Source organism: Equus przewalskii, chromosome 30, assembly GCF_037783145.1.
Source record: "Equus przewalskii isolate Varuska chromosome 30, EquPr2, whole genome shotgun sequence".
NCBI lineage: Eukaryota > Metazoa > Chordata > Mammalia > Perissodactyla > Equidae > Equus > Equus przewalskii.
This window is the reverse complement of record NC_091860.1, coordinates 32,447,080-32,463,517: the sequence shown is the minus strand read 5'-3', so window position 1 is coordinate 32,463,517 and position 16,438 is coordinate 32,447,080. Positions and strand designations below refer to the sequence as shown.

The window sequence follows — 16,438 nt, the reverse complement described above, 5'->3', positions numbered from 1 at the left end:
CTGGCACAAAGCTATCACTCTACCCTAATATTTGAAAGACACTTTCGATCTGACGTTAAATGATTTGGACACCAGTGTAGAGAATGACTTAAAAGTGTGAAAAAATGACATTTACTATGAAACTACTACTTTCTTTACTTACCTGACAAATCTGGACTCAGGGTCTCATTTCTTCTTTCATAGTTAATGCCAGTTCAGAAATCATGCATCAGTGTAGGGACCACATCTGATCTTTGGTTAGACCCCTTCTGCCAGTTTGGCTACTTATGATTCAAGAGCAACTGCAGATGTGAGGTCAGGGCTGGCTGTGCTGTCCAGCTTCAGTCTGAGTACTTTCTTTTCACATAACCCAGTTTGTCCTAACAATAAGCAGGACCTTGTATGACTTTTAAACTAGGCATAAATGAAAAGGTAGAATTAATTCTGTATTTTTTGCCTTTTCTCATTTGTTTAAGGGTTTGGCACCTGTGGGTTTTTTTGGTTTTTTTTTTTTTTTTTTTTTTTCCAGTGAGGGAGGTGGCCCTGACCTAACATCTGTTGTCAGTCTTCCTCTTTTGCTTGAGGAAGATTGTCCCTGAGCTAACGTCTGTGCCAGTCTTCCTCTATTTTGTATGTGGGACACCACCACAGCATGGCTGATGAGTGGCGTAGGTCCACACCTGCCATCAGAACCCATGAACCCCAGGCCACCAAAGTGGAGTGTGTGAACTTAACCACTATGCCACCAGGACAGCCCTTTGACTCCATTTAAGAAGCATAGTTAATGAAAATACATGTTTTGTGGTTTCTTGAAGAGATTAACGTGTGGTATTGGGGATCAGTGAATTGAGTCTTAATTTACAGATAGACACGATAGGCAAGATAGACACTTTTTCCTGTCACCTGCTTCTCCCAATTCAGAATGACCATTCTGAAAGGAGCACTGGTTTATCTATCTTTTGAAGCTTAGCTCACATCTTTTAGATACAAGGTGGGATTGGATTCATGTCTTATTCCCAAGAAATAACACCATTGAACAGCCATGGCAAGAAGTGCTCCCTTGATTTGTTCTTGAAAAAATATTGAGAGAGGCCTGTGGAATTCAAACAGCTTGACTCTCCCAGCTCACTTCATATGGCAGAGTGAAGTAAGATTTCTTTTTAAGTTGAGATGTTTGCATTTTTCTTATTATAATTATACTCATAAATTGATTAATGTTTTAAGTGCCCTGAGTACAAAACTTGATGCCCCTGGGATACTGTTGATTTTTCTTAAGTGAAATATATTTGATTATATTTTTGTTAATTATGTGCAGAACTACACTTTTCTTTCTTCCAAAGGCCTCTTACCAGTCTCAGATACAAAAATATAATAATTTATTTCTAAGTATTGGCGATTATTAATTAATTAAAAACCAATTATACTACAGGCTATGTGTATTCAAACTGTAATGTACTTATACTTAGAAATTATTCTTGCTTTGGTCAAGAATTTTCATTTTATTCAATAGAATGTTTTGGGTCATGCTATCCTGTTAGAAACTTTTCAGCTTATATTGAGAGTGTGCGTGTGTGTGTGTGTGTGTGTGTGTGTGTGAGAGAGAGAGAGAGAGTTCTTTTTTTTCTCCTTCTGTAAATTGTTTTACTAAGCAATGTTGTAATGTTTAAAAAATATTTAAAATTACTGGAAATATTTAATTATCAAATTCTTGCCTCTCAATGATTAACTGAATTTATTAACAGAATTGAACTAAACCTAGAATTGTAGAGAATTTTCACATTGTGTCTTTGTTAAAATACCACATCAAACACATATTTGATAATGTAAGATTTATCTGCTCATTACACAGAAATAGGGAATAGCTTTAAAAGCTAAAGTCTCTTTTGAATATGATGAGGGTGGATTCTAGTTCCAAAGGCCTAGGTTCCAGACACGTTTCTCCCACTGAGCCCTCTTGCTTCAGTGTTATCTCTAAAGTGAGCTAGTGATATTTCTTGGTCCATCTAGCGTACAGAAATGTTGTGAGTCAGCTGTCATAATGAACTTAAAGTCCTGAAAAAGAAATCGCACATGTATAGCTACAAGCGTCACATCATTTGTGACTTAATTCCTATTTTTTGGGCTATAGTAAATAAACCACATTAATAACACCAGCTAAGACTTTTGATCCTTACAAAAACCCTGTAAACTAGGCACTATTATTTTGTTCATTTTACAGACAGAAAATGATAAATAGGAAAGCTAAGTCTTCTGCCCCAGATCACACAGCCTGTGAGTGCCAGAGCCAGGATTTGAGCCAGTCTGGCTCCAGAGCCCTAACCACATGCTGTACACGGCGACACCGACGTAGGTCAGCAGGCTGCTCCAGGTGCAGGAGTGTCAACTGCTGGGTTCTGAAGGCAGCCTCTGTGAATTGCACACTGTGCTGAAGTATGAGTTTACCACGTTGACACTCATCATCCTGCCTTTAAAAGAAATCCACCTTGAGCCAGTTTCAGATCAATAACACATACATTCATGGTCTGGTGCAAATTTATAATGGCACTGAATTTGTTAGTAAAATGTTTTTCTAACATCATTGTAGGTTTCATGGCACATGAATTCTTAGAGATTTTTCTCTATGTCCATTGGTAGTTTTTGTGTTAGTGTCAAAAGTTTCCTCTTAAAGTAGTAGTGACTCTTGAGTTTGCATGCTACTGTCTTTTCATTTATGATTAGCACCTTCATAGATTAGCAATTGATATCATCTGCAAAATAATATAAGTCGTATAGCAAATAAACAGTTTGACCATGTACAAAATCCCTTTAGCTCTGTGTATTGCCTGATATTGAGCAAAGTTATAGTAGAGAGACCAAGATTATTCTGTTTTTATTTTGAAAGGCCTACAGTATGCAGCCTTTCTCCAGGACAGCAACCCCAAACAAGGTGAACTAATTTTGCACTATGTTATTTTACTTTAATTCTGCTTTTTTTTTTTGTATTATGTTTCTATCTTTCTTTAGGCTAGCTTAGTTAACTCTTGCTAGAATTGTTCATTAAAACCATACTATCTTTACATTGCTTCTAGTTTTGAATTTTGTGCTAGTAGGTTTGCTTTTAAAAACTTTCTTGAAGTATTGGAGTGGTATTTCACATAGTATATGCTGTCAGTCAGGCTGTTTCTAAAGTAGTTGCTGACATCTGGTGAAATCCAGTGAAAATACAAACTTAGATTTTTGGCATACATTATTGAGTATTAGTCAAAAGCGCTATATAAATGAATTCTATTTACAAAAATAAATTATAGGCAGCTCTGCCTGTTATAAACATGCGTGTATCATTTGTACATCAGAAAAATGTTTCTTGGATTCCAAATCTAATAACTTTTGAACATGGCTTTTGCATGTTTTATGTGTTCTAGACAGCTATTGCTATGATTAAAACAATGAATGGCACATACATACCCAGCTCATATATCAGATAACAGAGTTAGTTATATGCCATTATATAAACATAGGTATCCAAATGTTTCTTTACTTTTACTTCATTTGAATTATACTTTCATATAAGTCTTATGAAAAACCAAGTCTAGTATTAAACACCCCATCAAAGAAAGATCCACTTTCATCTTTGTTTCTGGAGTGGATGAGAGAGGATGGGAAAGGAAAAGGTAGGAGGTAATGTGGAGAGGCTGGAGCTATGCACCAAATTATACTGTCTTGCTTCTTTTTCTTAGTTAACCTAGTAACTACCATTTTGAGAATCACAGGAAGATGAATTAATGTAAAAAATTTAAAATGATAAAGGATGGCCGTTTCTTTTGTTAATAATGAGTCAAATAAGCCACCAAAATCCTTTAAGATGTCAGCTATGAGGAAAATACTTTCAAATTCTTTGTGTTAAACTTGGAAAGAGTTCTGTTAATTAAAAATAGAACAAAGCATCTTATCTCCACTAAAACCTAATTTATCAATTATTTTTGATACAAAAATTAAAATAGCTAAAATGCAGCTTACATATGAGCTGTGTGAAATGGGTCCACAGTGGCTGTTGTTTTAGTACAGCCCAGCACCATATACACATTTTGTCTCTGTGGTGCCTCTGTGTTCGACTTTGTGAGGTAGATTTTTTCCTACAATATACAGATTTGGGGGTGGTTTTTTTTGGTCAAATCTGTATATTACAATTTTTTAAGCAGACTGACTGAAATTACTCCACCTAAGTAAGTTTGCAGTTTTTACATCTGCAGCAAGTAACTAAAATGGTCATGATTTTTTCTTTATTAGTTTGATCGATAAAGACCACCAATTTCTTAATAAAAAGCAAACCAAAAAGATCACATTGTTGCACAATTTACTAATGTACTCTAGCCATGACTCTCAATGTGGATTGGAAGGCATGAATTTTGGAACATTAGTGACTCTTCCCTTTTGAAGGAGTGGGTAGTAGCCACTCATATGATCATAAGCAGTAAAACTTCGAACCTGAAGCACCCAAGGAGGTTCTGCTTACTGAACAAGTACTGTGTTGAAGCCCATTTATTGGGGAAGTTACTGATATAAGAGAGAGCGAAGAAGCTGCTCAACCTCAGAAACAGTGTAGACAGTGATTTATAAAGAGAAGAGAGATGGCAGAGCCCAAGTTTGGAATTTCAGAATCCCCATCGGAAGTGGCCTTGATTACACTAAATGTTCATTTAGTTATTACATCTGCAAAAGAAGGGTGAGAATTAATCTATCACTCTTAACACAGGTATTTTTTGATAAAAGCTAAGAGTGATATTTATGAAGAATGAATTCTAAATTAAGAGAGCGTATAACATCTTCCTGTTTATGTTTAAATGGTTTTGGCTGTACAAAAAAGAGTGTAACAAAAAAGAAAATGTTGACGAACACCTGTATACCTGCAGTTATGTTCTTTTATTTCCAGGAATAGTCCCAATAAGAAAATAAGCTACTTCCTTTTTTGTTTTTTATCGTAATGTCCTTTGGAGAATGTGATTAAACCTTTAGTTTCACATTTTCAATTTATTTTTCCAAATTCAACAGACCCTGAAAATTTGACAACCTATCAGAACATGGACATTCTGATTAATGGTTATTTTCAATAAAGCATCCAATACCATGGATGAGAAGATAAGAATAGTGAGCATCACCATTTATTACTATTCTCTCTGTTCCCACAGTGTGCTAAGTACTTACTATATATTTCTTAAGAGCAGAACAACACAGAGGTTTGTTTATTTGAAATACTAAGCTATAGATGTTGGTTTGGGGTATTCAGTTTACTGAAGCAGTTTTTCCATAGATTATATTAAAAAATGAAAGATAACATTAGAACTGGGATTGGCTTTGGAATTACTTCATTTTGGACTGGTTTTGCTATCAGATCACCTTAAGACATTTTGAATATTAATACTGTTTAGGAAAGAATTTAAAATTTAAAGAAGCAAATTTCTAGGTGTATTTTCCCTCTTGTTTTAATACAGTAAATGTCTAAAATTGTTTATAATGCCTAACTTCTGATGGACTTTAGTTTCAATTTTGTTCTTAGTCATTGCAGATATTGACAAAATGTCATACGAAATTATTTTGTATTTTTTGTAGGACTGGGAAACAGAAAATCATGACTGGTATTGTTTTGAATGCCATTTGCCTGGAGAGGTGTTGATATGTGACCTGTGTTTTCGTGTGTATCATTCCAAGTGTTTGTCTGATGAGTACAGGCTTAGAGACAGCAGTAGTCACTGGCAGTGCCCAGTTTGCAGGGTGAGTACCTATGAGCTTTAATGTGCTGGTCAGAGGGTTGGAATTCATTAACAACAGCTGCACAAAGATACCCCAGGTTGTCTTGCCAGGTTAATGGGTAAAGTGCTGGAGGGTGGGGGTTACCTACTGAAATGATGGTAAATGAACATAGTGGACTCATAAATGGATATCACAGACACGTAACATACTCAGGGTATGGATTTTAGAAAGTTTTAATCACATAAAAATATACTCTCTTCCCTTACTTTACACTTGCCTCTGGATTGTGTCACTCCTTTAATGGATCAAGAAATACTCTCCCATGCCAAGGTCTGTTCAGTCAGTCCTCTCTACTACTGAAAACAACAGCTAACAGAAGGCGCATGGTTGGAAACATTCGTGTCTACTTCCTATTTTATATCCATGTAATGTTGCCTTTATTTTTTGTCATATCACTGGTTAGTCTATTTCTTGCTTATATTTGATTTGGAGGGTGGAGGGATGGGACAGTTGTGTATAAAGAATTGTAATTATTTAAAGCAAAATGAAATAGTCTGGTAGGTAAAATTAGGTACTTTCCACAATTATTTTCATTCATATTATTTGCCCATTGAAAAGTATACATAGCTGTGCTTGTTGGTTGCGGAATGTCATGTGTGTGTGTGTATACGAGTGATGTGTGATACTTAAACACTTCATTACATATGGCATTGATGGTGATTAGTAAGAAATGATTTGATTGCAACCTCTATTGTTTTGTACTTGAAATTATTAAGACTCTTATTTGAAACTGCAAATTGCCAAGATTACTCATGAGTTCAGTTTGTGAATATGCTTTATAATGCTTGAGTAATTTAAGTATTCATTTATTCTTCCAAGAAAAGTTTTGTCTTCATAATTTTCCCCCTCTTTATTAGCAACCAAAAGTTTCCTACAAGCTTGATGAGCAAAATATAGTACATTCTAGTCTTCCCTTAACATTATGGCCTTGTATTACCTAATGCACTTCATCTTACCAGCACTACTGCGTATTCACCAGGCAGACAGAAGACAGCTGGGAGAGCATTAAAAAATAAGCATAATAATGATATAATCAAACGCCTAAATGCTAGATTAGTAGTGATAAATTGCTAAGTCTGAATATATTGGTATCAAGGCTCAAGTTGTAGGCCTACAAGAATTTATGATGTCTACTAAAAATTAGCGTAATTGGTAGTGTGGGAGCTGCAATAATATTTACGTTTTATACTTGTGGATTTGGATTGTGCATTTTACAAGAAAATATATATCTCCTGTGTTCTGGTAACAGTTTACACTGGCGGAAGTAAAGAATTAATGAAATCCTAAGAACAAAAGCATTAAGGTAGTAAATGTATAAAAGAGGTAATGTCACTGATGAAATAATATGGACTCAGGAACTTGGGAAATAAAATTCTCGACACACCTGTATCTCTACAGACATAACTTTTTAATACTTAGTTCTTATTTTCAAAGTAAAGAATTTAAGCAAAAACACTGGGATTTTTGAGGATGGGTTAAACTTTATCATGGATGTTTTAATATTCCTTACATGAAAAATAGAAATTGAACAGTTGTACCTTTGAAGAAAACTTGTAATACTTCTTCCATCAGAATTCATTGTCAGGTTGTCAGATTCCCTTCTCTTACGTGTTTGTCCGACTCCTGACTGATTAGATGAGGTTTTCACTTGACAGAGCCACTGGCTCACACAGAACCGTGGTCCCCAGAGTGTGACTTAGCTGGGCCTGTCTCAGTTTCCTTTTCTTCCCCCTCTTTCCTTTTGTTCTTGTCTGTCTGGATATCCTCGCCTTGTGATGTAATTAAGCTTGCTGAAGTGATGCTATGAGTCAGTAGAAAGTCGTGGCTCACTCATTTGTTTTATAGACTCTGAGCTACTCTCTGGTTAGGCTCAAAAAGCCTGCGTCTGGGTTAGGGATGGGGAGTTTTATCTAGAGCTTTTAAAACTTCCAGAGAAATAGTTATATTTTTAGATCTATTGTGTTGTTTTAATTGTTACCTCAAGAAAAAAATGAGTGCTAACAATTCCTTTTCTGGGAGAAGGAGTAACACTAACCTTGAAATCCTAATGGAATTTTAAATATCTTTAAGGTAGGTTTTGGTTGATTTTTTTTTTTCTTAAACAAAGTGTCAAAGCTTCAGCTAAAGCCATTTTTTATAATCTAGCATGAGAGTGCCTGACTAGAGCTAATGTTCTTGGACTAAAAGAACTGAGCATCTGTAAACTGAAACTTAATAGCTGTAGTTCCAAATCAGAACAATGATCTTCTCTATTTTTCTTTTTAATGTTTGGAAAGAATATAGATTAGTTAGATACACTGATGAGGAAATTTGAAGGTAAGATCCCCGAAGCCAAATTTCAGTACAGGTAAAAATTAGTAAAATATTTCTAATATTTTATAGTGATCAGAAGGCTGTTTTGTTATACATTATCTCTGTCCCTTACGGCATTGAAAAGTTACTGAGAACAGGTTCTCTCACCCAGCTCTCAGCTGTTACAGACTGGCTTCGGTTCAAGCTTTATCTCATGTATCTGACTGTTTCCAAAAGGTTTTAAGAGGGCAATGGTAGGAATTTTTCTCAATTTAAAATAATTTTATCAGTTTTCATAATAAATATCAAAAATCTCAGAGTGCTGAGGATATCTCTTTGCAATATCTGGCTTTCTAAAAAATAAGCTATTGCTTTACAGACACAGTAGATTGTTAGTAAAAAGTAAAGTAGCCTGTGGCTATCAAATTAACATTTTGTTTTGAAAAAATTCAAGTAATGTTCTGTTTCACACTCTTGTTATGAGAACTCTCATTAATTAAAAAAAGATTAAAATAATTTTTTCATATTTGTTGTAAAAAATTCAAATAATTTAGAGAAGGATAAAGAAAAAAATAAAATTCCCAGAAATGCTATCGCCTAGAAGGTGAATGTTCTCACAGACCTCTGACCTCTGTGCCCGTGTGTGTGCCTGTGCACTTGCATGCCCATGTGTGTGCGTGCACGTGTGTTTGCATGCGCACGTGTGTGTGTGTACTTGTGCGGGCAGCCGTTTGTATCTGTATCTATGTAACTTTATATATGTTACTAGATGTAGCCAGTTTATTTCTATTCAACAATGTCCCAGACGTCTTTTTTCTACATATTATAATTTAAAAGGGCATACTATAATTTATTTAGCCAGTTCTCCGTTGATACACATTACATTGTTTCCACTGTCCTGTCTGATCAATAACCTGAAACTTACCTGTCAAAGGGGACATTGATATTGGGGTGTCCAGAGTCATGTCATACTTTCCAGTCTGAAAGATTTATAATTTTCTCATTATAATTATATTTCATTATAATATCTATCTATAATTACATATATAATTATAAGCTATATATAATTATAATTATCACTCATTATAATTTATTTCTGCATGAAACTGAAGTTTATATTTTGTTCAACTTGGATGTATTTGAATTTTATATTCCTGAAACAGCCATGAGTCTTCCAGGAAAAAATGAGAAAATCGTAACTTTTAAGTGAAAGTCACTTTTAAGATTTTATTTGCCTAAAGGCTATATCTTTAAAACACAATGTAGTCAATTATACTTTTTAAAAAGAAAATTAATTTACGTTTATCCATGTAATTCTGTCTGATCAATCTTCATGAGATAAATTCATTGCAGTGGAATTCTTAAATTTAAAGCATAGGTACATTTCAATTTGTGATAAAAATCACCAAATTGTTCTTCAGAAGATTATACCCATTTATACCAACATGAAAGTATTTTCCAAATTTTTGTTACCAATTTGATAGGATACAAATGGATGTCTCATTTTAATGTTGCCTTATTTTCATATGTATAGTTTCCAAATTACAAAGTTGTTTTATTGTTTAATGCTGTGGTTACAGAAGGCAAGTCTGGATGTGTACACAAGCCTGTGTGCGTGTGTCTGTGTTGTGTATGTGTGAGCACACGTATGTATGCATGTCTGGTGTGTGTGTACATGCATAGGTTTGTGTGAGCGTGCATCTGTGTATGTGCTCTTCTGTTGTATGTGGGTAAGCGTGTGTGTGTGTATGTGGGGGGGGGCGAGGGTGTGTCTGTTGTGTATGTGTGTGTGTGCACGTCTGTGTGCATGTATGTGTCTGTGTGGGTATGTGCACACGTGTGTTTGTATGTGTATGTGCATGCACCGCATGCTTGCTGGCCTCCAGTCCTGTTGGTGGACATCATAATAGTGCTTAAGTAATGACTACTTGATTTTTTTGTATATGGGCAAGGTAACATGTTATAAGAAATCCTGGGACCACCCTGTCATGGGAACCATGTGGCCTTTTAGAGCAGCACTGTCTGGTAGACCTCTCTGTGAGGATGGCAGTGTTCTGTCTCTGCTATCCAATAGGAACCACTGGCCACATGTGTCTATTGAACACTTGAAGTGGCCCATGAGACCCAGGAACTACGTGTGGCTTATGGCTACCTGCTGTCTTAGACAGTGCAGTTTTAGAGCTGCATATTCTCAATGCCTGTGCTACTCCAAGGGAAGTATCTTTGGTATAAAATGTCAGTCTCATGAGTGTACTGGCATTTGTTCTCCCTATGGAGCCATAGTTACGACTTTGAAGAATTCTAAAGGAAGGATATAAATCAGTTTGTTCCCCATTGCCCCTCTTTTGCCTCGTGTACACAGAGGGTTGTATAGCAAACACTGCATTGTGGCTGTAAGATACAGTGTAGCGTAACATAACACGTAGTGCACTGATCCATGGCTGTAATGTCTGATAGTGCTGCGTTTGCTGAGTCTGGTACCTTGTAAAAAGTCAGAAGATTAACTTTAGGGGGAAAAAACTGTGTAGCAAAACAAAATATTTGGTACTTTCCAGCTTAACAATTTTGAGAGGTATTTTGAAAGTGGGCCCCTATTTCCTCTATTCTCTTAATATGTTCATGGTCCTTGCATAAATGAATTTTGTTTTCATAACTTGGAGGAGTTGCAAATTCATATTACTGCTCCTTTTCATTTCAAGTAAGTGAAAATTTTATATTTAGACTAAAATATGTCATTAGGGAACAGAATTTAGTGCTCTAAATTGTGTATGATGTCCTTTTACTGTGAGCACATAGAAGGTACTAGAATGGGAGGACCACAGTGATCTGTTTGTCTCTTTTTCTATATTGGGGTCTCTGAAATAGAATATTGCTTCAGTGAAATCCACCAAAAATTTTTATCTTAGACTCTTATAATTGTTTTATATTATAATGTACAAATTTTATATTACTATTCTTTTTATCCTCTTAAAAACTTTGGTTCACTTTACATGCTTTTCTGACATACTTATTGTGACTTTTATATGAAAGGGTCAATTTAAGTGACCTTAAAAAAAGGTAATTTATTCAAGGTAACAGATAGGGGATATATTATTCCAGTATGTATTTAAAAACTAGAAAATACTCATCCTCCCACAATTATTTCACATGGCATTTTTCTCTCCTTAAGGATCACAAATTTTAAAATTTGTGTTAATATACAAATTAGTGAATCATAAAATACAGAAACACAAGAAAATGTACATTAGGAAACGAAGAATCTCTGTAGGAGAATTTTACTAATAATTTTTAAATACTTTGGTTTTATATCTAATCCAAAAACACTCTCAAGTTTGCAGCATCTCCTCCTCTGATCCCTGCTCTTGACTACTAGTCATCTACAAAGATCTGTGGAAGAGAGCCCCTAAGTGCACTTCCACACTAATAGAAACTGTTCCTAAAATTTCCCTACTACTGTGGCTTCTGTAAAATATTTAGAATGAAGATATACATTTTTCAGGAAACTTAATACTTTGAAAATAGACATATAGAAGAAAGTCTATAGAAAGCATTTAAAATTAACTTCTAAATTGGATATTAAGCCCCAGGTATTTTTTGCATGGGTTATAGTGTACTCATTAGGCAGATACTGAAAATGAAGGAATTTAACTGGTCTACTAAAACTGAACCAAGGCTGAATTGCCATTGGGAGGCCACCTAGAGTTTTATCAGTTGGGTACGTAGTGACTTAATGTTGACGTGGTTCTGGGTGAGTTATATTTGAGTCATTGCACTGTGACATTTTATTGTTAAGGTAGCTAAAAAAAAAAAAGATGAAAACTTTCTTGAACCTGGAGATAGAGTTTACTTCTGAATTCATTTTTCATTCTTTTGGCTGTTTAATTCCAGAAATAGAATGCTTGTTTAGTATTCAGAATGAACGGGGCAAAATGCTAAATGAAAATATTTTGAACATAAATTCCTTATGTATCTACTCTGAAACTGTATTCTTGCTTTCTGGTCAATCTTCTTTTGTTAGTGTGGGAAATTTATTAGTGTTTTCACCCTAAAAGTAAGTACCTTTACCTTCAAGATACATATTAACAAATCTAGAATGGAGACTTGATTTTTAAATAAAATAGAAGTAGAAGCCATGTTTTCGTTTGTTTGTTTTTTATGGTAGACAGTCATAGTATTGAACACTACAAGTGAACATTAAATATTTTTACAATTTTTAAAGACAGCTGAATCACAAAAGTAGAAAATTAATTTTAAAAAGATCTTCGTCCGAACCAAATACTTTTATCAGGTCATTTTCTGTTCATCACAAGCTTGACTGGAGGAAAAAGAAATGGGAACGTTGATGAAGCCAGAGGATTTTTAAAATTGGATCTAAGATATAAAACTATAAAATCTCATGTATTATTCTCTAATCTCTCTGTAAAACTGGACCCAAGCAAGAAAGAAAAAATGAACATATTTCTACATTGCCTTCCCATGATGAATTTAACAGTGTTATGGTCAGAGTGGCTGGTCTATGAGTGCAGAATGTTTTGGGTGGTGGTGTATTTGGTCTTCATGATGTATCTTTTGGTGGTTTGTTTAGAATTTTAATTGAACTTTATCTCTTATTTTGAACTCTAAAGGATTAAGGAGATGATAGTTGGGCTGCTTCCTACATCAGGATGGTTGCAACTTAATCTAGATAAATAGAAACTTTTATTTAGTGCTTCCAGTATTGATAAACTGAAAGTATGTACAAAGCACACACAATTTCCTTTTATCGTCTCTGCAAATGCCCGAAGTTGGGGGACAAGGATTGGAGAGGTAGGCAGGTAGTATTCCTGTTGACTGGAAGCAGAAAACAAATACTCATTCCATGACCCAAAAATAGAGAGATGTAATTTGTTTTCAGGGAAGAATGGAAAGACTTATTCCACTGAAGAATACATTCTGCCTCTGCCTTTTGAATCTTGTTCATTCTTTCAAGGCTAATGTTGTGTAGAAAGGGGAAGGAACAAGTAGATGCAAAACTGGTGTTCCATAAAATTTTTATGAATGTCCCTTTCCTATTCTTATGTCCCTGTAATATGCTACAAAGGAGCTTAAAGTTACCCCCAAAAGTGCATTTAATATTAAAATGATAACATTTCTGACATGTATAACACCTCTCTGTAGCTAATAATATTTTAGCCATTTCTTTGTGACTATATGGATGTGGTGGATTTGGAAATACTACATTGTTTTACAATATCAGTCAGTTTTGTGGCCCATGGAATTAATTTGAGACTATCCTCTAATAGTTGGTAAATCACCCTAGACCAGCTGCTACAAAGCTGAGTGTATCATCTGACTTAACCAAAACTTGCCGCCCTCAATCAGAGAGGAAAGAGTTGACTTTGTACAAATTAATAAATGCAGACACAGCTGGAGTAGCATTCGGTGCTCTTGTGTAAATCTGGATGAACAAGTCTGGAAACACTGTGCATTAGTCTTTTGCAGGGCCAACTTCCCAGCTGGAGAGGGGTGTGTGGGCAGTCATGTCTGCCGACACGCTCCAAGAATCCACTTCAAGATATCCTTAGCAGTGTGAATTGCCTCACAGTTCCAACTTGACCTGTGAGTAAGAAGGCATATTTGTGAGGAAGAGGAAGTTTTTAAACTTAAATTTAAATTCCTTTAACTTAAAAAAAAACTATTGCCAGAAACAAGTGCAAATGACTGTTGCTGGATTGGCTGTGGGAAGTTTAAGATGGAGCTATAGGGAATCCATATGGTTAGATGTAAGGTACTCCACATGTGGAAGTGGGTGAGCCATGTTTTCTACCGTTAGTACTGGCAATAGATGTGGTGTTCTGCTCATCTGGTCTTGTAAAGGAGAGTTAATTTCAGTATGTCGGTACTGGGAGTGAAAAAGACTGAACGTAGGTATACTGTTAGAAAATTGTCCTAGAGAGTGATTGTCATTTGATGGGCTCCTGGGGTCCCAGTATGCGAGGAGAAATGGCAGGACTTTGGGCCACTTCACCAGAGCAGCTCTACTGTTAAAGTCTCAAATGTTGGGTTTCCTTTTAAATTCTTTATGATTCCTTTGTATTCCATCAGTACAGGTGCTTGTAGAGAATACTGTAGAGCCTCTGGTTTCCATAGCAACATAGGCAGTTTATGTGCAGATAAAATTAATTGTGGTGCTTTTCTATTCCGTGATTACAGATAGTTATAGAGGAGAGCCTGGAGCTTCTTGATTCCTCAAACAATGTAGGTAATTTATGTGCAGATTAGAGTTTCTCCAGTAAGATCCAGAGGCCACCTGTACCAGAATTACCTGATGTGCTTGTTTAGACACAGCCTTGGGACCGAGGCTCAGGAATCTGCTTTCCAGCTCATACTCGGATGATCGTGAGCTCACTAACATTGAAGTCAGCCTTTGGTTGTTAGAGGCCAGCAGCAATATTTAGGTGTCAACTGGCAATGAAATGGTTCACACACCAGAAGTAAACAAAGTGTTTTATAGTGGACAAATATGCCGACACACTGGGGTATGAATAAGTGTTTCACATTTTGGAAGGATCTTGTATTGTTTAGTTCAACTACATGAAATAGTTTTTCTAGTAGTGAGTGAAGTTGGTTAGTAACAACTGCCATGAGTTCCATTCAACTGCCATTTATTGACCATTACCCTGCCAGATGCTGTACAAGGCCATGGCAAAGGAACCCTGAACTAGACCACTAGGGACCCTGTGTTCACAAGGCTCAGAGTCTAGTCAGGGGTTGGCAAACTCTGGCCATGGCCAAATCAAGCCTGCCACCTGTTGGTACTGCTCATGCGCTATGGACGGGTTTTACATTATGAAATGGTTGAAGAAAAAAGAGGAATTATATTTTGTGACACATGAGAATTATAAGAAATTCAAATGTCACTATCCAAAAGTTTAATTAGAACACAACCATGCTAGTGGAACGTATGCATCAGTTATGACTGCTTTCTCACCATCATGGCAGAGTTGAGACCGTGTGTCTTCAGGCCTGAAATATTTACTCTCTGGCCCTTCTCAGAAGGTTTGCTGACCTCTGATCTTGCCTGCTACGGGAAGACCATTCAGGATATTGAGAATCCCAAAGAAAGTGTGAAGCCTTTGTCTTGTTCAGTCACAGACTTGAGGACTTAGATTTGGTGAACTCTAGCACCAAACTTATAGCACAAATAATTATCTAAGGAAAAGACGTACAGATTTCTGATTTCAGACTTTTCTTTCTTTTGGATGTTTGGTGTACTGAAATGGTATTTCCATAAGTTCATTCTCTGCCAAAATGTGTTTCTACAACTGAAAAGCTGGGTGCCTGGGGAACACTAAAAATTCCAGACCATGTAATCCTGAATGCTCCTTCAAATAATGATGCTTGGGCATTGTTATCAATAATCGGCTGTGGATAAACCTTGACAGGATCAAAAGTTGCTCATACTTCTTCCAGCCAAAAACACCATAAGTCACCGAGAGTGGCTGAATTAGTTCATTCGTGTTTTGTCTGTGGTATCTACCCAGACTCATCTGATTTGCTCTAACCGAGAAATTATTTTTAACTGGCTTAAGAATCCCTTACTCAAGAAGATGTTCAAGATTTTCTGTTATTTTTCCCTTAAAGTAGAAGAAAGCAGCCCCTCAGTTATCTGCAGTGTACTTAAGAGCATCTTACTTTAGTGGATGTCTTACGCACGTTTGTAACACAGCTTCAGCCATGCAATTATTGTCATTGAAAATGGTTGCAGCAACTTTGGCCATGTAATAGAAAGTTTCTTTCTTGATTATTTGTAATATTGATCAGAGTCACTCCTATGTGCTACCAGGTGATAGGAACAGTTACCCAAACTTACTGGGCTGCGCTCTGTTAGATTCTGAGCTGTGCAGTGTTACAGAGAGGCCTGTACTGGGGAATTCTGAGGTCTGCAAGTAGGAGACAGGTGCCAAAGCGGAAGAATTGGGCCTGAAACAGTATGCAGATGTCACACAGCATTATTGTTCGTCTTCCTGACGTTTTTGTCAGGAGCACAGACAGAACAGCGTTGACCTTTGAAGCTGCTCCTTTAATTTCTTGGTTATGTTGACTTTTTCTCAAGCCACTATAAGTGTTTTGGTTTGGTTGACAGGCACCACCTGAAGCACTCTGCTGTGAATGTCACATAAGGCAGCTCACAACATATTACCTAAAACCCACCAGTCTCATGGTGCAGCCCTAGGATAGACGCTGCAGTGCTCTGTTGATCTTCCGTGAAATGCTGAATCTCTAGATCATCACTGGAAAGTGTCAGAAAGAAAGCCCCCAAGTTTAGCAAACATGAAAGTGTCTTGCAGCAAATGTTTTGTCCCTACAAATTATTGAGAGAGATTTTGCATGTGTTCAG

General features: G+C 36.2%; 1 protein-coding gene across 50 annotated transcripts in view; it reads left to right on the top strand.

The window, feature by feature from the left end:
• ZMYND11 (zinc finger MYND-type containing 11) overlaps positions 1 to 16,438 on the top strand; it is a 116,238-nt gene that overhangs the window by 76,198 nt on the left and 23,602 nt on the right. For 14 of the 50 annotated variants that reach the window (XM_008522118.2, XM_008522119.2, XM_070601500.1 and 11 more), the window contains one exon: positions 5,566 to 5,727. The exons of 10 other annotated variants lie outside the window; for them this stretch is intronic. In XM_008522118.2, coding sequence (XP_008520340.1) covers positions 5,566 to 5,727 — 162 coding nt within the window. Of the gene's footprint in view, positions 1 to 2,860; positions 2,906 to 5,007; positions 5,104 to 5,565; positions 5,728 to 16,438 lie in introns of all 50 variants that reach the window. 26 more of the 50 variants (XM_008522117.2, XM_008522114.2, XM_070601479.1 and 23 more) reach the window with 3 other exon arrangements.